The following is a 24,811-nucleotide window of genomic DNA, read 5'->3' on the forward strand; positions in this document are numbered from 1 at the left end:
TCATTTGGTATGCATTTTAACTTAAAAGATCTGCATTAGGCATTACACCAGTGGCATCCACAGGCTGTAATAGGACACTTCCATGGTTCATTTTTGCCACACAGGTCTCATCAAAGGGGAAACACACCAGGTATCAAAAGGGGGTGCCTCTTTTCATTTTACCCCTGCCCCTTTGCACACCACTGGTATGTCCTGATGATTATAATTATAATGTAATAAGTCAAATACAATAAATCACAATATGGTGTAGGCAGGAGCACGCACTGGAAGCCCCAATAGCAACATTGACGGAAGCCCACAGGAGCCTTTTGATTTTTTTCCACCACGCATCTCCTGGATGCAAACCAAATGTGTGTCACATTACACAAGACAGTGCAGGCAAACAAAGAGACAACCAGCTACAACATATTTAGCCCGTACCCATAATGTCCCCGGTATATTCTGCACCACCGTTTTAAGGGAAAGCCGAGTCCCTCTCCCCGTTGCAAAGAAGGGGGGCGGGCTGTAGGACGGAGCAGCCAGCCAGCGTCAGGGCTGAATAATTGATCTCTCTCTATCGGTCAGGAGGACGTTAGTGGGACGTTTCTCTCTCCATTCCTCCATGTGATTCAGTCGCTCCTTCTCATCACGGTGTGAACGGCAGCTGCTTCACCCTCCGCAAACCACCACCACCACCCCCCCTCTACTCCTCCTCTTTCTCTCTACGTGCGTGCGTGTGAGTGAGTGTGTGTGTGTGCAGGAAGACGCAGCGGCAGGCAGGAGGAGGCACCAAGGACGTCCTTTTTCCAGCCCCGGGAGCCGGAGATGCAAGGGACGAGCAGTTAGATTAGCCTGTGCTGCTGTTGCCTGCTGCAGGATAACTTCGTTCCGGAGGGTGCTGCAGTTGAAGCTCTGCTCTTTGATCCCTGTTTGGTGTGTGAGTGTGTGAGGAGGATTTCAGCCAGTCGCCGGACGGAGGTAAATCGCTGCTTGATGCGGCTGCTTCAATGAAATTCAACGGTTTGGGGAGCTATCCACTCGCGGTGGTGCTGAAACAAGGCTCTGATCAAACAAGGAAGTGCATGTGTATCCCTGCTTTCACACCGTTTCTATTTCTTTGCACGCTAACGCACAATCAGGTCGATGTTGAACATATTTACTGCACGTTCACTGCATGTGTGGCTGTAAACATGCATGCATTAGTGTGCATTGGTGCTTAATTAACGCACTGTAAGAGCAGCTTTTCTCTTTTTTTGATACCGGAGTGGGATGGCTGAGTCCAATGTCCCTCCAATGGAGGATGGAAAGTTTTACCACATGATCCGGAAAAATACACAGCACTGGTTTAGTCCGGCGTCCACATGCATGACAGCAGACTGTCCTGCCAAGCTGAGGACTTGCACCGTGCACTTTCTCAAAACTCGCTTGGCTGCTGGCAGAGCTCGACCACATCGAGATTATTACTGACTGTCGTGACACGTACTCCTGTCCGTGCCCGGCACTAAACACTCAGCCGTGATTCTTGAAAAAGAGCCACATTTGCAAGGGAATGACGAGCCATAGCTGCTGATTTGGTGTAAAGATTTGAGGTGTTTTTCCTGTTTTTCATTGTGTGCAGGTTGTATTTGAACCATTGACCTTGGTGTCCTTCAACTGGCGCACTGAAGAAATACAGATTGTATAAGCCTAGGTGTGACTGTTTGCAAGCTTTAATTGGAGCTAAAATGATGGTTTAATGTTTCTACAATATTCTTTAAATATTTAATGTGGAGCATGTCTGTAGTAGTGTAAAGTAAGGGACCTCCTTCTCCTGCTTAATGCCATTTAAATACATGACCAATCATCCTGAAAACTATGCTGTTTTGCACACTGCTCTTGCTGTCTTCCTGTTACATTTTAGGATTAAATAGTTGAAGTTTTAAAAAAAATATTTTTTTATCTTTTTTTTTCCAGATCTGGCTACAAAGGACTTCTACTCTTCTGTCACCATTGAATGTAACATTGCTCGGACAAGGAAGGCAGGGAATTAAAAGCCATCATCATGAATTTCGTTATGAAACAAGCGTTGGGAGGTAAGAGCGACCTTTTTTCTCACTGTTGCATCCCCGAGTCTCAATGCATATATGTGTGTGTGTGTGTGTGTGTGTGTGTGTGTTTGTGTGTGTGCGAGCGCGATAGTGTTCCAGCTTCTCCTGGAGGTTTTCATTTTCCTTTAAACTTCGGTCCGACTTTTTGCGTATTCAGTGCCTCCCCAATTTCACATCTTGATGCACAAATTCACACATCATTATTCTCTCCAGTCACAGCTGCAGCGGTGGAAGTCAGTTGATGTGTTATTTCTTTTTGGTCTCCCTTCCGTGTGTGCACTTTTCCTTCACATCTGCTGCTGGCTTGCTGCACACATGGTGTATTTGGCCCCTGGGGCACATTGAGTACAGCTTACTGTAACAGGCTGGTGATTTGTTACGTAGACTGAACTGCTGTGGCCAAAAGGGCATTTCATGTTCCAGTGAGTGCAACCTGCTTACCAAGAGGTGTTAAAACAGGTCTTTGCCGTGGCTCAGTTCTCCCATTAACCAGTTTGTAGGGGCGCCTCTTGACTGGACGCTGCAGCGACTCTTATCTTGACATGCTGAGTACACATTTTCCACCTGAAGGGGAAAAAAGATAATCAAGGCAGAATCTAATCTACAATAATTTCATTCCAGCATGCAGGCATGTGAATGATTTTGTAATTGCTTGTGCTGCAACGACTCCCCAGACATGAGATTATCATACCGCAGTAATGAATTTCGAAGGACTATCAACTTGTTATTATGTATGAATATGCAGATGGTGCAGTGAAAGGTGAAAGGGCCTTAGTGGTTTTCACACAGCAGAGGCACTGCTTGGTGATTTGTTTGTAGTGGGTCTGTAGAGAGGAAGTCCAGTCCTGGTCTGCTGTTGTTGATGTCATCAGGTGATGATGAGACTCTGAAGTACTGGATCCGCTCTGAAAATCATTTGTGGTATTTCAAACATGCAGAGTATTTACCCCTAGTGGCTTTGGTGGTTATAAGACAAGCAAAGCAAGAAGTCAGGTGAAGCAGTATAAAGAGTGACAAAGTCAGAGCAGGTTGGGGTGGATAGTAGGCCTAAGTCAACTTACTTAAGTATTAACTTTAAGTCAATTACATAACTTACATCACATGCGTAATGTAAATTAACTTGTAACTAAAGTTACATAATAAACATAGCCTACTTATTTTGGCAATATTTGGCACAATTTATTTCGTTTTTAAGAAAATGTTGTCAGAGTTCTAGTGCTGTGCTATGCATAATTCTGTGTACCGTATGACTTCTGTTGTAAATATACTTGTTAACATATAACGTATGAAAAGATTTCTGGATGAAGTTGACTTGGTGTTGTCACTTGGGCAGGTGTTTGTCATTATTTAAGTGATAGCCGACCACAATACTGCTACAGTCTGCTGTAGTAGGTCTGATTACTACAGGCTCATTGGACAAATTTGCCTTTTTTTTTTTTTTTTTAATTTAGCAAATGCTCTCTTCCCCAGGACATATTTTGATTTATATAACTGTATTTTTTCGGTTATTAACTTTTAACTATCTGTATGGATTACAATCATAGTCTCCATTGGATTCATGCACCTAAAATCAATTGGATTTTCTCATTACCTTAAAAGTTACTTACCACTTCAAGCAGAGAAACAATTGCTTGTCTTAGGCAGTTTCACTGATATTTTCATAAAATGCTTCAAAGGGATTTGAATCGCTTGTACCCAAAATTACCTTTCAAATGTCCAAAACAGAGGTTTTGCATGTGTTTGCATTTACCCCAAACCGTTTTTACTTTACATCACCACCTGCCAATTTGTAAAACTATGCTCATTTTATCATTTCATGCAGACTTCATACTTGTTATGATCGATTACTTAGCACTAGCAGGTTTCAAGAGACTGCTAATAGATTTTATATCAAACAGAAATTAATGAAAGTCAATAGTAACCAGAAATACTGAGAAAAATATACATCCCAAAGTATAAAATGTTATAACATGTATTTAACACTAGGCATTGATTGAGGCATAATGTCTACATGATTTGCAGTTAAGGAGCTTAAACCTGCAAACACTCTGGTATGTTGCTTTAAGGCGGCTGGTCTCTGTGGCTATGTTTGTTTTTGTTAAGTACAGTAGCTGCGTGTTCATCATGTATTTAAATGTGTATGTGTGTGTGTGTGTGTGTGTGTGTGTGTGTGTGTGTGTGTGTAGGTGCAGGTGCCCACCACCAGGCGCGCACAAAGCTCCTTATCAATAAAGACGAGTCAAATCCGCTGAACTGTGCATAAAAGAAATTTCACACATAAGGAAAGCAGGCCGTCTGTGTCAGGGCCTTCACCTTTAGCAGAGTATTTCTTTCCGTCTTGGGGAGCACGCTTTTTTTTTGTTTTCTTCTTAAGGAGTAATGAGTTTTCAGTGTGCAGTGGATTAGCTGTGGGCTATTATCTCACTTCTCTCTCTCTCTCTCTCTCTTTGCGCTCTGAGGAGAAACTCACACTCCATCTGCTCCCATCTACGCCGTGATTTGTATTCTGTCTGTTTTATACAGTGAAGAGCAAGGTTGTCTCGGGTGGCACCGAGGCAGCACTCCTCTCTTTCATCAATGACCCTTTGAACCTTTGAAATGCAAGTCATAGATCAGAAGTGCCCAAAGTTTTCCATGTTAAGGGCCCCCAGAAGATGAATAGTTTATCTGTAGAGAGCATTAAAAGTCTGTACCAGAATAAAAGAAAAGATTGTGCTGGTTGTTTTAGCTGGTTCATACAAAAGAGGAGTGGCACAACTCCACCTACTTCAAGGAGCATGGTGAAGGGAAAAGGCTTAAGAGGTTAAAACTCCAGTGACAACCTAGGACGTCCAAGTAAAAAAATGAATGAGTGAGTGTGGTCAGTTACTGATGCGCAGGTGGCACCATGCAGCCTCGGCCACCAGTGTAATAATGTGTGCGTGAATGAGTGAAATGATGATCTGTAGAGTAAAAGTCGCTCTGACTAGAGAAGTAAGATACAACTGAAGTCCATTTACCATTTACCATAACTATTGTGACTGACTAGTGCTTACTGGTTGACAGTAATCTTACTGGGGTAGTTAAGCTACTAGCCCTGCACATTGTCACTCCCTTCCCTAGGCTTCTTGTAACACATATTCGGCGATAAACCTCGCTGTGAGTCTTTTTGTTGTGACCGAAACATCATACCTTCCAATCAAGACTGACAGGGACAATCTAAAATTCTCATCGTCTTTTTTTCTGGCTCAAGGTCCTGTGTTTGTCTGACTTATCCAACCACCCCAACTGCCTCCCTATGCAGACTTTATCACTCTTTATTCTTCAGTCACTTGACTGCCTTAGGCAGCCCTGCAAATGTAGACATCATGCTAATAGAGTACCCTGTGTGATTTAAAACCAAGGAGCCCTGACCAAGCGTCCACAAGCTGATTGGTTCTTTAATCTATACTGAATAAAATCAGGCCCTGAAGATCCACTTCGAGGACTGTAGGAGTCCTTGAACCACATTTTAAGAACCACTGGCGATACAGTATCTTATCAGAGAAATCTAGAGAGAAAAGTAAGGACAAAAGGATTGATTCTGCCTGCTGGGCAGTTAGAGCAATGTGTGTGTGTGTGTGTGTGTGTGTGTGGTTGGTGTGTGTGTGTGTGTGTGTGTGTGTAGGGCTCTTTTTGCAAAGACGGGATACCATGCAGGGAAAGAGGGGAAGATTTATTACAGATGACATCATCAAAACTGCTCGTAAACAGAAGTCAGCTTTCTCACCTCTTTCTCTCGATGAAGCTGCAGCCCCCCCTCCTTCTCCTCCTCCTCCTCCTTCCTCCTCCTCTGGCATCTCTGCCCTCAGCCTCGGCGGAAGAGGAGGAGGAGAATGAGGTGTAGGAGGAGATGAAAAGTGACAAATTGATCTTTAAAACTGGGTGTTATATCATCAGCGGCTGACGGCAGAGGTTGTAAAGTTGTGCTGCACTCTGGACCGGCAGGAGCTGTAATCTCCATTTAATGGGAGATGTTTTCTATCCTCTGCGGCTTCGGAGTTTCTCCTCTTTCATCCTCTACTGCTATCATTCCTTCATTCATCATTCTGTTCTCAACTCCTTTCTCCCTCTAGCATAACCTCCTCCTACCCTTACTCATTTTCAGTCATGTTTCGTCCTACCTTTGTTTCACCTTCCTTTGCCACCTCTCTCAGTCCCTCATCACTCCCCTCCCTCCCTGCACAGCTCTCTAACTCTCTCTACTTTTACTCCATCAGTCTTTCAATCCCCTCTTTGCTCCTACATCTTTCAATTTTACTTCCATTTCTTTCCTCCCTCCCTCCTTCAGCGATTACAGTAAATCTAAAGGGCGAGGCAAGGAAACCTCAATCAGGCAGCCACAGGGGAAACTGGGGCGTGTGTGTGTGCATGTGTGTGTGTGATTTAGTGTTTGGTTGTGTGGGGCAAGAGAGAGAGAGAGAGATAGAGAGAGAGAGAGAGAGAGAGAGAGAGAGACACAGAGAGAGCAGCAAGTGTGTGACAGACAGACAGAGAGACTTTGGTGGACCTTAGTAGTCGGCTTTATGGCATTCGATGATAAAATAAGTGCGTGTGTGTGTGTGTATGTGTGGTGCAAGAAGGACACAGAGAGAGGTGGTGATGCTGACACAAACACACAGAACAACACAAAATTGGAGTGCAACACACAAACACATGAACACTGACACGCACCACCAGGACAAAAACATCCAATTCAAACCCACTGACATACTGATAAACAAGGCCAAGCACACACACACACACACACACACACACACACAGACAGGGAGTCGTAATCAGTGGGATGCGACAGACCTCCCGCTCAGCTGAAAGACACAGTTGGGTAACGCTGAAGGAACACTGGGAGAAGTGAACCTGCTGTTGAGCCTTTTACACACATACATGGACGGATGTAAACATTCTCTAAGACAGCAAACTTCTGTGAATCAACAGAAAATAACACTGGATAATAACAGTGGTTGCACAGGAGAGCATTTGGGCAGGATACTTACACAGAAATACACACTGAGTCAGGGATTTGAGGGACTAAAATAACAGAAATGTCACAGTGCTGCCAATCAGTTTCAAGTTTGAATTCCTCTTCGTGACTTATTTCCTATGGCTCCAGCTTCTGATAGAGCTACATTGTCTTATTTTGTTAGGAAGAAAATATGCATTTTCTCAAACTAAACACTCAGTCAATCCAATATCATTTTGAAACTAAATATTTTAAGACATATTTCATGTTGCTGCTTTTATAAGTGCGTATTTTGAGCGAGGTTGCTGTTACTGCAGAAGTTATTCCCTCTGACAAGGCCATGTGGATATAACCTTTATTCATCCAGGACATGTTTATTGAGCACAGATGACTCTCTCAATGATCTCTCTCAATGAGAGTTTTGCTCAACCGATGAAGGTCAGAGAACTGAACCGAGGACCTATCAGTTACTAGCCAGAGGCTACAGCTGCCCTTTGAATGGATTTCTATAATTTTTTGAGATGAGACAGAATGGATTGAAGAAATCGATCTGGGTTTGGGGTGATATTGGACATGATCTTGGAGTAAACAAAGACAGAGCTTGGATTTAAATTATTTGCGTGCTTGTAGTGTCAAAAAATATGTTCTAGTGAAGGGATAAATGGTGTAGGTCTAATTATGCAAACCTACACTCTAGGGCTGGGCAATATGGCCTATAAATGAAATTGGAATATGTTTAGGCTATATCACAGGATACATCTCAATATTTTTAAAATTAATTAAATCCTTTAATATATACAGTCACACCAATGTGATGAGACTATAGTCCCTGCAACAGATGTTTACATTAAAACATTCTTGTTTATATTCATAAGTGGTTTCAGTTGGAACTATTTTAATTTTGTATGTAAAAATGGGGAAATAAAAACCAAGTTAAATTTAACAAAACAGTATTTATAGGCTTATATAGGCTTTAAGAGGGAGGAAGAGAGGAGGGCGAGGCTAAAGCTACTCAAACTACTCAGCTAGCACTAGCTAGAATTTTTCCTTGGCAATTGTGTTCCCGTCAACAAATTTCTATGGGCATTTAGATGATTAAAAGATTTGAGCAAAGCTTGATGGAAACACCAGAATTAAAAAAAAAAAAAAAAGTTAATGCACTAAACTGGAGATGGAAACGATTTTTCCAAGTTCTGACGTAGCGAACATTTAACTTACATCGCTAATCAGCTGTTTCCAAACTGACACGAAGGACAAGTATTAATTGCCCAATTGAAACAAATTCCTGAAGACTTCTCTCCACTTTCCCTCTTGGGTGGCCAAAGTTGTCTGAATAGTATCCTCTGTTTTTGTTTTTTCTCTCTTGTGTTACCTCTTCTTCTTCCCCCAACCGAAGGGTTGGTGGTTCGATCCCTGACCATCGCAGCCTACATGCCGAAGTATCCTTGAGCAAGATACTGAACCCCAAAATTGCTCCCGATGCTGTGTTCATCGGTGTGTGAATGAATTCCCAATGGTGGCAGATGGGACCGTTTAGGGTAGCCTCTGCCACCAGTATGAATGTGTGTGTGAAAGGGTGAATGAGCGCAGTCTGTAGTGTAAAGCGCTTTGAGTGGTCGCAAAGCGACTAGAAAAGCGCTCTCTAAGTGCAGGTCCATTTACCATTCTACTATTAACTGATGAATTAGCTTACAGCAATACATTACACTGCCATCTTCTGACCTAAGTATGTTTTGCTGCTTTGTTTATTTACTCAAACCAGTCCCTTATTAGAATTTTGTTGAATAGGTACTTTCAAAATTTCGTTTCAAAATTTCACTTTAAAATTTCACTTCAAATTTTTTTTCGACTGTAATGGAAACACAGCTATTGTTTGCTATTGGTCTCTGGCAAACAAACTGGATGAACTACGATTTGGATCACAACTTATGATTAATTACAAACTGCAACATTATGAATTCATGGAAACACGTCAAACAGTGTTACCGATTTGGCTATTGATGCAAACATTATGTCATCAGTGCAGATAAAACAGCTGATTACTCCGGTAAGACCGGAGGTGGGGGGCTGGACTTTTATGTGACCGGCCCCCAACACTGATGCACGGACACTGCTACAATCATCTAGCAGCCACATATAAACTCCCTTTGGCGCTTCACTTCTTTCATTCTTTCCAGGCTCTTTCCCTGTTCGCTGCTTCTCTTCAGATACAAAAACACACTCCTTATAGGTCACACACACTGGCCCAGAAAAGAGTGGCCTGGATGGGTTGGGGAGTCCAGTGTCTGTTAGAAGGAGATAAGACAGAGTCATGCTGTGACAATGTGTACTTCGCCATTGTCATTTACTACATCGCACGTCGAGCAAGTGGGGATACTTTGATTATATTGCATATATCACCTACTGCTACCATTCATTGTAAAGTGTGCATAATATTGATAGTGTAACTGTGAAGATGTAATGTGCTATACTGTATGAGGCAATTCCCCGTGCTCTGGTAGTGTGGACACATAGGACATGAAACATAATTATCCTAAAGGATTAATTAGGATTAGCTGAAGAACCCTGGAGGATATATGGCTATATGGAGATTTTTAACTCCTGTGTGACCTCACAGACCCCTGGTGGCTATATGGCCTGTTATTTGTTTACTTGTTCAAAGAGAAAAATAGAGCCCCATTCTGATTTTTAAGTCTTAAATGTGACTCTTTTTAACCCTGATATGGATATTTCACACATAATGTACATCCCCTCTCCCAAAGGATGAGTTAAACAAACCTTCATATATTAGTGGCTTTGCATGTCATATTCTGCATGACCTGCCTTTGCTCATCTCCATGTCATTTCCCTTTTCATCTTCCTTTTTTTTTCTTCTTTGCCCTCTATCCATCTAGCTCTGCCCACTCTCTGCTAATGAGGGTGATATGGGCAATGCCTTTAGAAGAGCTGTGGGACACAGTCATTCACATTGCATAGCTACATCATTTTTCTTTTTATGTAAAGCTTTGATTTAATCGACAGAAAGTGGAGTTGAAATTGGATTTTTACGCCATAGCAGTCACATCAGTGTGCCTGTGGTATTACAACACTTATCAATGCCTCTCATTTCTTCACATAAATAACTTAATGTTTCAAATATTGCTTGTTTTCACAATACTTGCAAAATGCTGTTTGTGCTCCCAATTCATTTCAATCAGGCCATTAACATCTGTATCCCACCTTACCAGAGTTTAACCCAAAGCTTAGATAACATGACATGTCATTTCTATATGACATACGCTTCCTGCTGGATTTCATATAAAACCTTTGCGCATGGGTGGGCAGTCTCTGTGAGCAATTCAAATGAGTTTCTTCACACTTAACTGGCTTTCAGCTGACTTGGCACATAAGAATAATGTTTTATGGCGGGTATCAGCCTATTTGAACCCAATTCAGAGAAATGAGCCAAGAAGGGAGGCAATGTAATCCTGATAAATTGATGTGCAGTAATGATATCTGCCCTCTTTACACACCTCCGCTGCACAGCACAGTGGCTTTTATCATTTATGGTGCAGAGCAGAGAAAAAAATAACAAGACACAGATTTTAAAGTCATTTGTGAAACAAAACTTATGTCCATCTACAATCAAATGTTTGGCTGCAAGTCGAAGACTTTGAATTCTCATTGTTGAACTGTTTGGTTTTGTTCGATTTTGAAATTATTTATATACTACCAAAAAAAATTAACTTCAGTGATTAATTTAAGGATAAAGGTTCACTTAATTCAATTGTCCAACATGTTTTTTTGCCAGAGGTCATCATATTTGGTCTAGAGGGCTGTCAGCTAGCGCTAGAACTAGCTCGCTAGCTTAGTTAGCAAGATGCAAAAACAGCAGAGTTAGCACGAAGGAACACTGAACAAACATTTTAGGCAAAGACAAACTAATCAGTGAACCTCGGTAGCGTCCTATCAGTCACAAGATAGCTATGCATTAAAGCATACCCTTGTTTTTTACTCAAAATGGGCCCATAATTTACAAAATAAACATCATGATGTACGGGAGGGGACTTGAAACTAGTGATTGAGACCATGAACTCAGGAAAATGTTCACTTAAGTAAAAAAAACAAAAAAAAACAAGTGAGAAGTAGGCTTATCTTTCCATAAACTTCAATGCAATCTGACATATTTTTATAGCATCATCCCATGCTGGCCATTAGAAAGAATAAAGGTATATATAATAAAGGTTCAATGCCTGGAGGTTTCAGCTGGAAATGGCAGTGTCAGCCAAATATGTAAAAGTGTGCATCATTTTGAATAGGTAATATTATATAGATATCTATTGGCAGCAGAAACGGTTCATGATTGCCTAACAAGAAAAGGGATGACACCTCTGAGCTGTCAAGAACTCCATCAAAAAGAGAAAAAAAACTATACTCCTGACACCTTGTCTTGAGAAACACAACTCCTCCACCTGGTTCTACTGAAGGAGCCAATATATAAAAAGTGTCAGACTGGAGATGATTGATGTGTTGATATTTATTTGTCACCATGGTCCAGCAACTCAGCCTGAAGGTCTCCGTGTCACACTGTGTGTGTTGCTTGAGTTATCATCATGGTGAAGTGAGAGCGACCGACCTGCAGGGATTTAGTGAAACTGAAGTGACAGACCAGTGTTTCAGAAGCAGCCGTGTCCAAAGGAAAGTATCTTTTAGGAACTTATGATGTCCCCTGAAGCTTCAACGTTCAAGACTATTGTCATGAATTAAAAAGGGAAAGTGTTTTCTTTTAGCCTGGATTGGTTCTGGGACTGTTTGTGGCACACATGCTCTTTTGCAGCAGCCGTGTGTTTGATCCTCTCAGTTGCCTACAGTATGTTAAAACCATTAAAACAATGCTATCAGATCTTCAACTGTTAGCAGATTCTTCTAGTTTCCCAATAGAGTTGAAACAAAGCCAAGATTTTGGCTGTAATTAAAAAAACAATGCTTAAATGGCTGTTCTTAGCAACTGTGCTGTACCTCAAGCTTTGTCATCCATGAATTACTGGAGAATTGCACTTACCAGTGTATAAATACCTCTCAAATTGATCCAGACCTTGTCTAAATTTCTTAAGTTTGGCTGCAGACTTCTATACTCAAGCTGACAGCCTTTCTGCAGTGCTGAACTTGTATATTTCTCTCTTTCTCTCTTCTCTTATATAATAATAATAGCAATTGATTGACATTCTCCAATCTGTGGGGGTTTTCTGCCCTACAACAGCCTGCCGGGGGCGGACAGTCCAACAACTGCAGAGGGAATCCCCATGTGGCCGACGCAGCTGTCAATCAAATCCTTTTCATTGCCAACATTAAAAGTCCCTGATGTATTCTCAATGTGGAAACTGTTGCAAGAGCGAGCGAGGAATGAGAAGAATAGATGCCTCAATTAGCTGAATGCACACCTGCACTGGGCACATTGAAAAGCCAAAATACCAACTCTTTAAATGACATTAAGTACCTTTACCTAGAGACAGACTGTCTGTATGGGGAATGCCGACAATCAGGGCGCCTGAAGTGTCACAGACGACTTGTTTCCCATACCCAGTGTGTGTGTTTTTGGGCTGATAAACTAGCATTAATGGATGTTTTATGACAATCTAGGGCAGTATAAGCGAGCTGTAAAAACAACATTAGTATATTACCACCTTAAAGATTGCATGTTAGCAAACAGAAGCCCACATACACGCCCACCTGAATAGGAGCAACATCTAGCATTCATTTGCAGTTGTCGTTCTGGCCACTTTGACAAAAGTAGATCTATTATCCACTCCCCTTTTAGCTCTATTTTGGTCTCAACCATCTCCTTTTGAAAACCTTTGTCTTTTTAGCAGCACAATGTGTTGCCTTTTTGAGGAGCACCTTCACTTTCTGTGTGCAAGCTTTGCAGGACAATAGTGCGCAATAATTGCACACACAAAACTGTTTGCTGTATTCTGGTAGTTTTTAAGGATTATTTCCCCACTATATATGAATTACTTGTATAACTGTAGGGAAAGGGTTGATTTTGAGTACACAGACAACAGGTCAATCAAGCAAGCTGCAACGTACCCCCCCCCTCCTGAAACCTTGTTTAAGACTTAACGTTGTGTGAACTGGTGTGTGATTCCATCCCAGTCTAGATGTCATGTCATTACTAGATTGCCATCAGCATGAAAATGAACCACACATATGCACAGTTAAAGACACACACTAAAACCACATGCCTATCCTACTCAGCCATCGGTGCAGACAAATGAGCCTCTCTGAACCTAAACACACAACACATCACATCTTTTGCTTCTCTGTGTTAATTGCATCTTCTGTTTTTTTCCCTGATCTTGGCGGGGAGTTCAGGGAATCAAAACACTTCACCTGCCTAACTGTGGCGCAGAGAGACGCTGTGCTGCGTGAGAGCTGCTGATGCTTAGTACTGATTCACGCTTTGACCTAGAAAGCAGTTAATAGCGTACACTGAGGCTGCATGACACTTAACTATACGCTATGGTGAGAGGGATGACTGGATAGCACACATTAGCGTTATGGAGCACCCTCTCGATTGTGTGTGTGTGTGTGTGTGTGTGCGTGGCTCTACAGTAAATGCATACAATGTTCAGTGAATTATCATTATTCTGCAGGAACGTATCTGCCCTCGTTTGGTCTTTTCCACTGAAATGTGCGGTTGACTCATTTCTCTCCCCAGTGTTATTATTTTTTGATCCAAGCTTTTATGGCTGACCATTTTCAAATATAATATAGCTTCAAATGACGCCATCTGTACATACATCTGTAAGTATAGGTGAGTTGTAACCTTGAATATTATCCTCGGTTGTGTATATAATGATTTTTTTGCAGTTTATTTTTAATGTAAAATGAGGCAGGGACCTTTGAAAACTGAAATCTCTTGCCAATGCCAAGAATCTATAACAACACCAGTTGGCAACCGGCCAGCTTCATCCATCCAGCTGGTTGAGTGGGATTAAGTAGGGATGTGGCAATGTACTTGAAAAGGAAAGGGTTTATTGGTGTTATAAGACTAGATTTTCTTGGCATTATTTGTTTTATTATTTTGGACATTGTCGCGATCAGCTTTTAAAAGTATTATTAGGGCCTCGGGGCAATCGCACCGAGCACTGGTCCCATACAGCAATAGTTGTATAACAGTAGTGCTCGGGGCGATATATATATATATATATATATATATATATATATATATACATATGTATCTCTGTTGCTAGGCAGAAAGGGGGGGCATTGGACATTCCAGAAAACGCTATGATCTCACTGCTCTGATGACATCATACCCTGGTGACATCATCACGTCATCACGGAACATTGAGATTCCAGAGATGCTTTGATCTTAATACTTTGATCTCACTTGGATGGTGACATCATCACCTCCTCACGGAGATTCCAGAGCTGCTTTTATCTTAATAGTGATGTCACCACATGACATCACATATCCCCTTCCAGAGTTTGCCTTTAGACTTGGGAACTGGAGGAGAGACACTTTCTCATTTCTGTAGGACCGAGAGGAGCACTTGAAAGGACGACACAGCACAAACTACAAGACGACTTAGGATCATCCATTGTAATTTATTTAATACCGAAATGGATACAGCAGGACCTTCTGAGGCACAGATAATGGCTACAATTAAAGTTGATGACATCCGTCCACTGATTGAGTCATTTCTGGAAAAGATTACAGAGGAACAGTGGGCCAAGATTACGATTGGTGAGGCTGATTATGCCACGAAAATTTTGTTGGCAGAGTTAGTGCTGGATTTGACTACATTCGTGTCAAAATCAGCAAAGGCAACTCTTGGCCATAATGCAGCTGGCCTTACTGACAGATATGTTATGTTCAGTCTGGGTGACTCAGTTGCTCAGGCCTTTGCTCAGGTTCTGAATGTAACTTATGTCGACTCTCACATCTCACAGTCCTTAACAGAATACATTTCTCAGGAGGCTGTTAACAATGGAAATAGTCAGATGGAGAGTATGGGCACATACGAGATTGTGGTTCCTGACCGCATACCTTTAGCAGGCAGACTTGAGGGTATGGTCCTTCATGTCTGCTCCATGTTAAAAGTATCCAGGGAAAAGGTCAATGCTTTCTGCACAATTCGACCATGGACACTACGAAAAAGACAGGACACTGAAAAACTAGCAGAGGCAGATGAGATTGCGGACATTGGAGAGCTCTGCCAGACAGCCATGGGGCCTGTCAAGTCATCCACCCCTGAGAGGCTCGTGTCAGAATCAGTGGACAGCTTGATAAGTCAAACTACTAAAGCTGTCCAGGAAATAATTGCGAAAGAGGTCAGTGCCATGGCAGAACCTCTTTTGCATGATGTGGCAGATCATGAGTGTGCAGTGCTTGATTCTGACACCTCCTTAAAGATTGAAAATGTCTCATGTATCATTGCTGAGAGCATTGTTGAGGCAGTTAGGATTCAGGAGAGTATCGACGCTGAACTCAGGACTGCCAGCCAAAACTCCCAAAGGGTCTGTACCAGCCGGTCATCCTTACGGCAGCTTTGTCAAAGTCCAGATTTTAAGAAGACAAGTGGCAGCCCCCTACCAGGAGAGGGAGGCTTCTTGAAAGAAGTGGGGGACAAGGTAAAGGCCTTTTTTGCCACAAGGTTTACAAAACTGTCTATCAATAGAATCCGGACACAACTCAGGAACAAGTTTTTTCCCAACTCCAAAGTTCAAAACAGTGAGTCACTGAAGTCTTTCATTGACAGTATTGATACACTGTTTGAAACAGAGAATGGTGACGAACTTGGTGGAAATGAGCATGCTGTGTTCAGTAAATTACGGCGCATATCAGAGGGACAAGACTCAGGCTTCACACAAAAACTTGGTGATGTTCTTTACAGTCACCTTTCAGAGGAGGTGAGTTCTCAAGCTGACTCAAAACAGCCATCACGTGGGACCCTTTATGCAGCCATAGCCGGCAAAGTGTGGAGTTTGCTGGGAATGATGCGCTGGTGGGTGAAGACTAAGGCTTCTGAACACAGTCATAAAGTAGTATTGGATTTGATGGACTCTGAGGTACTATCACCATCACCCACAGTTTTAGTGTCTGTGAACAAATCACAGACACCCTCAGTGACACAATCAGAAAATGCTTCACCAACACCCAGGGTGGCAGTGTCTAAGAGCACATCGCCAGCACCCAAAGTGAGAGCGTCTGAAAGCACATCGCCAACACTTACAGTGACACTGCCAGTAACCCAAGCTTCTGGACACAGTTATAAAGTAGCATTGGATTTGATGGACTCTGAGGTACTATCACCATCACCCACAGTTTTAGTGTCTGAGAAGAAATCACGGACACCCTCAGTGACAAACGCTTCACCAACACCCAGGGGGGCAGTGTCTAAGAGCGCATCGCCAGAACCAGATGTGAGAGCGTCTGAAAGCTCAGACAACACATGTCCATCAGCCGAATGGAGAGTACTTAGAAACTCTCCATTACCACCACCACTCAAAGTGATACTACCAAAAAACTCTCTATCACCAGTACCCAAAGTGATAGTACATAGAACGGTTCTATCACCGATAACTGAGGAGGACGTCCAACAACTCAACTCAAAAACAGTTTCTCAGGTCAGTCGATCATCAACACATGCTGCTACAAGAGAACAGACAGTGAAGTACACACAACTCAGTGTACTTGTTATTAAGGTGGTTTCTCGCATCTACAGCAAAGCCAAGATAACCCATCCAGCTGAATCACCAGAAACTTTTATTAGGAGGGTGATTGAAAAGACATGGGCCGAACTTGAGGGACAAGATTTTACAATCACCCCGGAAACATACAAAAGCCTGGACAAAACCATTGTCAAAAACATGTGCAGGAAATGGGGCTGTGTAGAGGATGTGTTGATGGAAATGGCACTTGAAGGAGAAGTAGTTGAGAACTACATTGCCTGCTCTGTCAAATACTTACTTTTGACACCACCAAAGAACAAGATAAGCAAGTTCTTTGGCTCATTCGGCAAAGCAGTCAAATCCATCACTGGTATTTTTAAACGGTCTTGATGTCGTGAAGACATCAAATGTCTGTCAGAGACCAGTTAGTGGCCTCTGTCCAAGTTTCTTATAGAGATTCATGGGGTTTCCTCCGGGTGTCTCCGGTTTCCTCCCGCTTTACGTTATCATAGAAAAAAAATGTTATTCAAGGCCACCTTAAGGTTTCATCCCACTTACCATCACTACAATAATAGAATTAGTTTAATTAATGGCCATTTAGGGTTTACAGGTTGCTCTGGTTTTCTCCCGCTTTACATCAACACCATAAGAAAAAAATTAAATTAAAGGCCATTTTAAGGTTTCATCCCTCTTACCATCACCACAATAATATAATTAGTTTAATTAATGGCCATTTAGGGTTTACAGGTTGCTCTGGTTTTCTCCCGCTTTACATCAACACCATAAGAAAAAAATTAAATTAAAGGCCACTTTAAGGTTTCATCCCTCTTACCATCACCACAATAATATAATTAGTTTAATTAATGGCCATTTAGGGTTTACAGGTTGCTCTGGTTTCCTCCCGCATTATGTCAACACTATAGAAAAAAATTAAATTAAAGGCCACTATAAGGTTTCATCCCTCTTACGGCGTGTTCAGACCGGACGCGTAGCGAATATTTCGCGCGACAAGATTACATACAAAGTCAATGCAAACACGAGAATAGACGCGAATTTTTGCCGGCGGCACGAATTGACGCGAATGTCGCGGCGCGAATGAAACAACGCGAATTCGCGTGAGTTCAATAAATTCAACTTTGGCGAAATATTCGCGTGACGCTGTGTCGGGGCAGCCTATCAGCGTTGAGATTCTGGACGACAGTGACGTCATGCATCCCGGGAACCCGCCTATTCCGGAAAAATGGAGGAGAAACTTATTGTTGCGGTCTGTGGGCTTCCCGAGCTTTTTGACACATCATCACCCTCCTACCGCAACCGGAACCATAAAGATCTTGCCTGGAGGAGAGTGCGCCTCCGGATGATGTCACCCAGACACGACGGCGTGTTTTCCGACGTATCTTGGACTTCCAGAGCAGGTACAGGGACGCTATGTGAGCCATGGTTGATGACAGAATGAAATGGAGGGAATTATTTGGCGCTAAATAGTCTCTTGGGCGAAAATTCGCTATTCGTTATTTACTCGCGCGAGTGATGTGAGTAAATTCAACTACTCGCGCGAGTCGCAACGTGAAAATTCGCTACGCGTCCGGTCTGAACACACGGTTACCATCACCACAATAATAGAATTAGTTTAATTAATGGCCATTTAGGGTTTACAGGTTGCTCTGGTTTCCTCCCGCTTTATGTCAACACCATAGAAACATTTTTAATTAAAGGCCACCATAGAGTTCCCTCTTACCAACACCAAAATAATAGAAATAATTTCAAATCAAAATAGAGGCTTTGAACATGGCCCACGCAGACCCCATGTCCCCAACCACACCCGGAATGCAAGACAAATTCTCCTGGAGGTGGTACTTTCTACCAACATAACAGTGACTTCAGTAGCCTCCATGTTTACATCCCCAAACAGCGTTCTGTGACGTCTTTGTTGTTCTTCTGCCCATGTGGGTCAGGTCAGGGCGTCAGTTCAGGTGGTGGGGGAGGCTGCTGGACAGACCTTGCAAACCCAAACATGTAGTGGTAAACTAGGAACATCTGGCGGAGGCCCCTATCTGCATGTTCTTCAACTCCTGCCTCCAGGAGAATCTATCCTGCATTTGGGATGTGATTGGGGACATGGAAATCGAGTCGGCCATGTTCCAAGCCTCTATTGTGGACGTGGCTTGCAGGAGCTTTGGTCGGGAGGTCGTCTGTGCCTGTTGCAGCGGCAACCTAAGGACGGAGGGAGGCCGTAAAGCTTAAGAAGGATGCCTTTCGGGCTTGACGGGCCCGGGGGTCTCTGGAGGCAGCAGATGGGTACAGTTCGGCCAGAAGGGCTGCAGCACTCGCTGAAGTAAAAACTCAAGTGTGGGAGGAATTCGGGGAGGCTATGGAGGAGGAATTTCGGTTGGCCTCAAGGAAGGTCCGACAACTGTCAAGACAACTCAGGAGGGGAGGGCTTGGCTCAAGCTGTGTTCAGCGGGAGAGGAGACTTGCTGAGCCGGCCTGGAGATATGGTTGGGCATCACTTGCTTGCTCAATCACTTGCTTGCTCGATCTCTGTTGTTGATGAGTTTTCCACTAAGATTGATGAAGGAGTTCTTCAAAGTGGTCTTTCCACTGCTCAACCATATCTCCAGGCCGGCTCAGCAAGTCTCCTCCCCCGCTGAACACAGCTTGAGCCAAGCCCTGCTTTCCCTTCCTGAGTTGTCTTGACAGTTGTCGGGCCTTCCTTGAGGCCAACCGTCCTCCTCCATAGCCTCCCCAAATTCCTCCCACACTTGAGTTTTTACTTCAGCGAGTGCTGCAGCCCTTCTAGCCGAACTGTACCCATCTGCTGGTTAGATGAGATTCGCCCTAACATGCTGAAGGCTCTGGACACTGTTGGGCTGTCATGGTTGACACGTCTGTTCAGTGTTGTGTGGAGGTCAGATTATTTTTGTTTGACTGTTCACATTAATTTTTAAATGTGGCCAATGTCGGACTCCATTGTGAACTGCTCACCACCCTGAACTGGCACGCATGGGCAGAAGAAAAATAACAAAGATGTCACAGCATGCTATGAAAGGAGGTAAACATGGAGGCCACTGTAGTCACTGTTATGCTGAAAGCAAGCAAAGTTATGAGCAGATGATGACAAGCAGAATGCTGAGGGGAAAGAGAGCCACATTTTTGAATATAGACACTCGGGTGTGAAGAGGAGCAGAGCTGTCAACTGATCACCACCTGGTGGTGAGTTCAGGTGGCGGGAGAGGCTGCTGGACAGACCTGGCAAACCCAAACATGTGGTGAGGGTGAACTAGGACATCTAGCGGAGGCCCCTATCTGCATGTTCTTCAACTCCCACCTCCAGGACAATTTGTCCTGCATTCAGAATGTGTTTGGAGACATTGAAATCAAGTGGGCCATGTTCCAAGTCTCTATCGTGGAAGTGGCTTCCAGGAGCTGTGGTCGGAAGGTCGTCTGTGCCTGTTGCAGCGGCAGCCTCAGTAGGGAGGGAGGCCGTAAAGCTTAAGAAGGATGCCTTTCGGGCTTGATGGGCCCAGGGGTCTCTGGAGGCAGCAGATGGGTACAGTCCGGCCAGAAGGGCTGCAGCTGCAGCACTCGCTGAAGTAAAAACTCAAGTGTGGGAGGAATTCGGGGAGGCTATGGAGGAGGACTCAGTCGGCCTCAAGGAGGATCTGGAAAACTGTCAAGACAACTCAGGAAGAGAAAGCAGGGCTTGGCTCAAGCTGTGTGTAGCAGTGGAGGAGACCTGCTGAGCCGGCCTGGAGATATGGTTGGGCAGTGGAAAGACCACTTTGAAGAACTCCTTCATCAATCTTAGTGGAAAACTCATCAATATCCCAGGCAGCAGTCACCGAGGTAGTCAAGAAGCGGCCTGATGGCAAGGCGCCAGGGTTAGATGAGATTCGCCCTAACATGCTGAAGGCTCTGGACACTGTTGGGCTGTCATGGTTGACACATCTGTTCAGTGTTGTGTGGAGGTCAGATTATTTTTGTTTGACTGTTCACATTAATTTTTAAATGTAAAAAAATAAAAAGCAATAACAACGACAACACAGCACGCTGTGTATGGAGGCTACTGAAGTCACTATTACGCTGGAAGCCAGCAAACTTATGAGCACTTGATGACGAGAAGAAGGCTGAGGGGAAAGAGAGCAAATCTAGTGCATAGAGTTAGTTAAAGAGCAGTTAAATAATGCAGTCGTAGAAGTAATCAGGTCAATTATAGTTGAATTTCCCAAAGCAGACAAGGGCATTTTTGATGACACAAAATGCATATAATAATTGAAAAGGAGACAGTGTGGGCTACCACATGACCACACACAGCCACCATGCAACACACACCCAGGTCTGATCAGCTTGGGGTGGGCCCACCTTGACTGAAGGTGTCTTGTGATAAAAGGCCGAAACACCAAAATAAGTTGGGGTACACAACTGAAGATGTGTTGTACTGGTGGAAACATCACTAAGTGGTCATCACTGAACCTAAACCAACCCAAAATGACATCTCCAACTCCACATTGTGCTAAATCTTCAGGGATTGTAAAACCTAGTCCTTCGAAGCAATCCGAAGTTATTCAACTGTAGTGTACATTCTGTTACAGCATTTAAACCCAGCAGCCACAAAGTCCTGCTCTGCATCAAGATATATGATGCAGGTTTAAATATATACTATTTATACTTTACTGTAAAAATGTAAAAATCCAATTATCTGTAAACACTCACAAGTCATGTGAGCAAGACAGCCAATCAGCTGCTGACAAGGAGAGTAGTCCACAAATAAACATCAGCAATAATAGATTTGCTCAAAGCCACTCTTGAGCCCAGTGTTTTTTCCTGGCTGTAAAGAGAGAAACAAGATTTACAGATCACAAAGGCTCTATGACACAGCTACTGGCTGATTAGGGAACCAAATAAAATGCTGTGTTCATACCTCCATTGACAAAGAATTCAGCCATATAAAAGCTGGTTTTATTATTTATTTTATATAATGTAAATCAGGTTAATTATAGTTGAATTTCCAAAAACACTATTGTTATACTGTGGTTTTTGTCTTCTTCCTCTTCTGGACGCAATTTCGTCCTGCTACTAGTCCGACAACTCGAAGAGTTGCAGGACAAATTATGTATCAAAACGTGCGGTTTGATTGGGATCGGTGTGCTATTACTTTTCTCTACGGAATACAAATATTCAGTTTTTCGCAACATAAGTCGCGAAAAACTGCCCAAAATTTTGCATTGAAGTGAATAGGACGGCCGGAAAAAAATGAGCGAAAAAGAACAATAATTGCAGATTTTACTTCTCCTGCATAATTTTACCTAGAGACTCCATTTGAACTTTAAACAGTAGACACAAGTCTTGTGTATCGGTGTATTAATTCACGTTTTGATAGGTCATATAGTTTTTTATTAATCCCTGTTCAATGACCATAATCATTTTTGGAGAAATTATGAGATTATAATGGGTGTGTATTGCACGGAATGTTCGTGTCAGTGTGTGACATCATTGCCAGAGTGTAGAGGGAGAGAAAAAAATGTCAAAAATTAAATTAGAAAACTGCGCTCCAGGCCGCAAATTCCACTCTACAGAAATAATTTATACATAGAAACGTAGGAAAATTTGTCTTCTCCCTCACAATCCTCTGGTAAAGCTGTCAGAGTTATAGTTTGGGCGTAGGACGCACAGATGCGCCACCAACACACACCAACAGCCTCATTGACTCCCATATTAAAAACGCAGGAAGATTTCTGAAAAAGGGAGATGGAACAGTTTTTTTAGATCGCTCTAACAAAGCTATTTTTTAATTTTTCTGAAAAAAAAACAACATATGTAGACATTCAGGAAGAACTCAGGACGCTCAAAGTGAAGTCAGATCAATGATAGGTATTATGGTTTTGCCAAAAATGCTTTCTGTTTGAGGCCAGAAATTCTAGTCTTTCCACCTCTGCTGTCACTCTGCTGGAACAGGTGTCAGTTAATTCTGTTGATTGTTTTGATCTGATTGCCTTTAATCTTTGATGTGATTACAGTTACAGATACACACACACACACACATGCGGTTAAGCGCGCACACTCCTCACCCATGCATACACATGCTTCAAACATGCATGGACACACACACACACACACACACACAGGTAACTTTATGTGATTTTAATTATACACACACACACACACATACACAAATGCGCGCGTAAGCACGTTTCATACACACACACACACACACACACACACAGACACACATTTTGAGGTTAAAGGGCATAGTTTGAAATCTCTGAAGAATCTCATCATAGTGTACACACACCGGCAGTAGCCCCCGTGGCCCTTTCAGAATTTCCCCAGAGGAAATTTTCTAGTTAACCAATACAAGTGCTGGAACAACAGAGTCCAACAGAATAAGGAATGCAAGTGTACCTAAAGTTATGGTAGTCCGTTATAATATCATCAGAATTGTGTCCCAAACAATCTTGAGTTTATTGCTTTTTAATGAATAAATTACCATTTAACCCATTGTGGATCTCTATTTCAGCAATCCTAATTTTCAATTTCACAAACCATTAAGTTTCAAGAACTTTTTGATATTTAATGAGAAGAAAAACCATGCACAAGTGGTCTATGCTCCATTTGTTGTGTGACTTATAGAGCACTGACGCTTATGTAAAGGAGACGCTAATGGCAGTGCTGCCGAGGTTTCATGCAGGTATAATATGAGTCACTGTGTCGGACAAATAAGAGTTGATGCTGCATCCCCCGATAGCATACTGCTGCTGTAGACTGGCACTTAGTAGACCAAGGTCAGTTACTTCTGCTGTAGTGTACATTTCTTTTTATTTATGTCATAGTGGCAAGGTATAAAGTTGTGTGTTGTGGCTGGAAACTTTAAAGTAAAGTCTTGAATCTGCTGTTGAAAAGTCTTGGAGGTTTGATGAATTGGTTAGCACTAGTGCAGTGCCCGTAAGTATGTATTTGTACATTTACACTTACTTTTCATAAGGTACGCACACCATCCAGCACATACACATTGAACATTGATATTCGCTGGAAACTATTTGAATATTATTGGAAAATCGAACCTTGTAGCGCACTTTAAAACTCCGAAAGATAGGTAGGCTAAATAGACTTACAGATGAGATGAGTCAGAGTGGAAATCCAGAGTGAATTGTGTTACTGACCAGGTGTAGGCCTATCACACAATGGGGCGGAGCTCCCCTAAAAGGCGTCTGATTGGAAACAGTGCAATGCCACAACAGGTCCTACGTAAATAATGATATTTTGAAAAATAATTCAAAAATCTTCAAAATTGAGGATGCACATCTTCGTGCTATGCAAAAGGCCACATACGAAATCTGAGGTCAGTCTAACTAATGGTCAGAGAGATATGCCCTAGACACACACACACACACACACACACACACACACACACACACACACACACACACACACACACACACACACTTCTTGCTTTATAGATAGATGATGCTGACTAATCATTATTCCAGTAAAGTATTCTAATGCTGACAGTTTACTACTTTGGTAAACAGTGTACTTAACTGTTTTTACAAAGATTAAAGACAAACATTGATGAACCAACCTTGGAAAACTTATTTTTTTTATTTAGCAAAAACAGATATATCTTTTTTTGCTATATCTTCCTTAATTATGTTTTCATTTTATTTTAGTGTATTGATTAGCATTGTTATTTTACTTTTTGCAGTGCAGTCAAGGGAAATTGTTCAAATTGTGTTGTTTATTCATTTTTAAGAATGGCTTTTACCTGTTTTTGGAAATTAACTCTTAATTTAATAGGTATTCTGGCAGTTTTTAGGATTTTTTTCCATACTAATTTGAATTACTTTGAATTACTTTGCTTTTCACTGTAGGCAGAGGGTTGACTTTGCTCAAGTACACAGATTGAAGGCACACGAAAGTAGTATTGGCCAGAACAGCAGGTCAGTCAAGCATCTAGAACTTTCTCCAGGGGTCAGCAGCTGCACACCTGACGTGCACACGCACACATATTGGCAGTGGCAGGGCTGTCTTTGGTAAGGGCAGAAGGAGTCAGTGATGTGTTGTGGCCTGCTGAGCCACCTGGAGGATCCTGATGCAAAGAGACGTCGCCTGC

At 42.5% G+C, this 24,811-nt stretch overlaps 1 protein-coding gene across 2 annotated transcripts in view; it reads left to right on the plus strand.

Annotated features, from left to right (window-relative positions):
* Positions 1–387: 387 nt before the first annotated feature.
* LOC131981518 (complexin-1-like) overlaps positions 388–24,811 on the plus strand; it is a 67,343-nt gene continuing 42,919 nt past the window's right edge. Inside the window, exons 1-2 of one of the 2 annotated variants that reach the window (XM_059345832.1) lie at positions 388–957; positions 1,933–2,051. In XM_059345832.1, coding sequence (XP_059201815.1) covers positions 2,021–2,051 — 31 coding nt within the window. In that variant the 5' untranslated portion in view covers positions 388–957; positions 1,933–2,020. Of the gene's footprint in view, positions 958–989; positions 1,569–1,932; positions 2,052–24,811 lie in introns of those variants that run through there. The other variant, XM_059345833.1, reaches the window with a different exon arrangement.

This window comes from Centropristis striata, chromosome 12, assembly GCF_030273125.1.
Source record: "Centropristis striata isolate RG_2023a ecotype Rhode Island chromosome 12, C.striata_1.0, whole genome shotgun sequence".
Lineage (NCBI taxonomy): Eukaryota > Metazoa > Chordata > Actinopteri > Perciformes > Serranidae > Centropristis > Centropristis striata.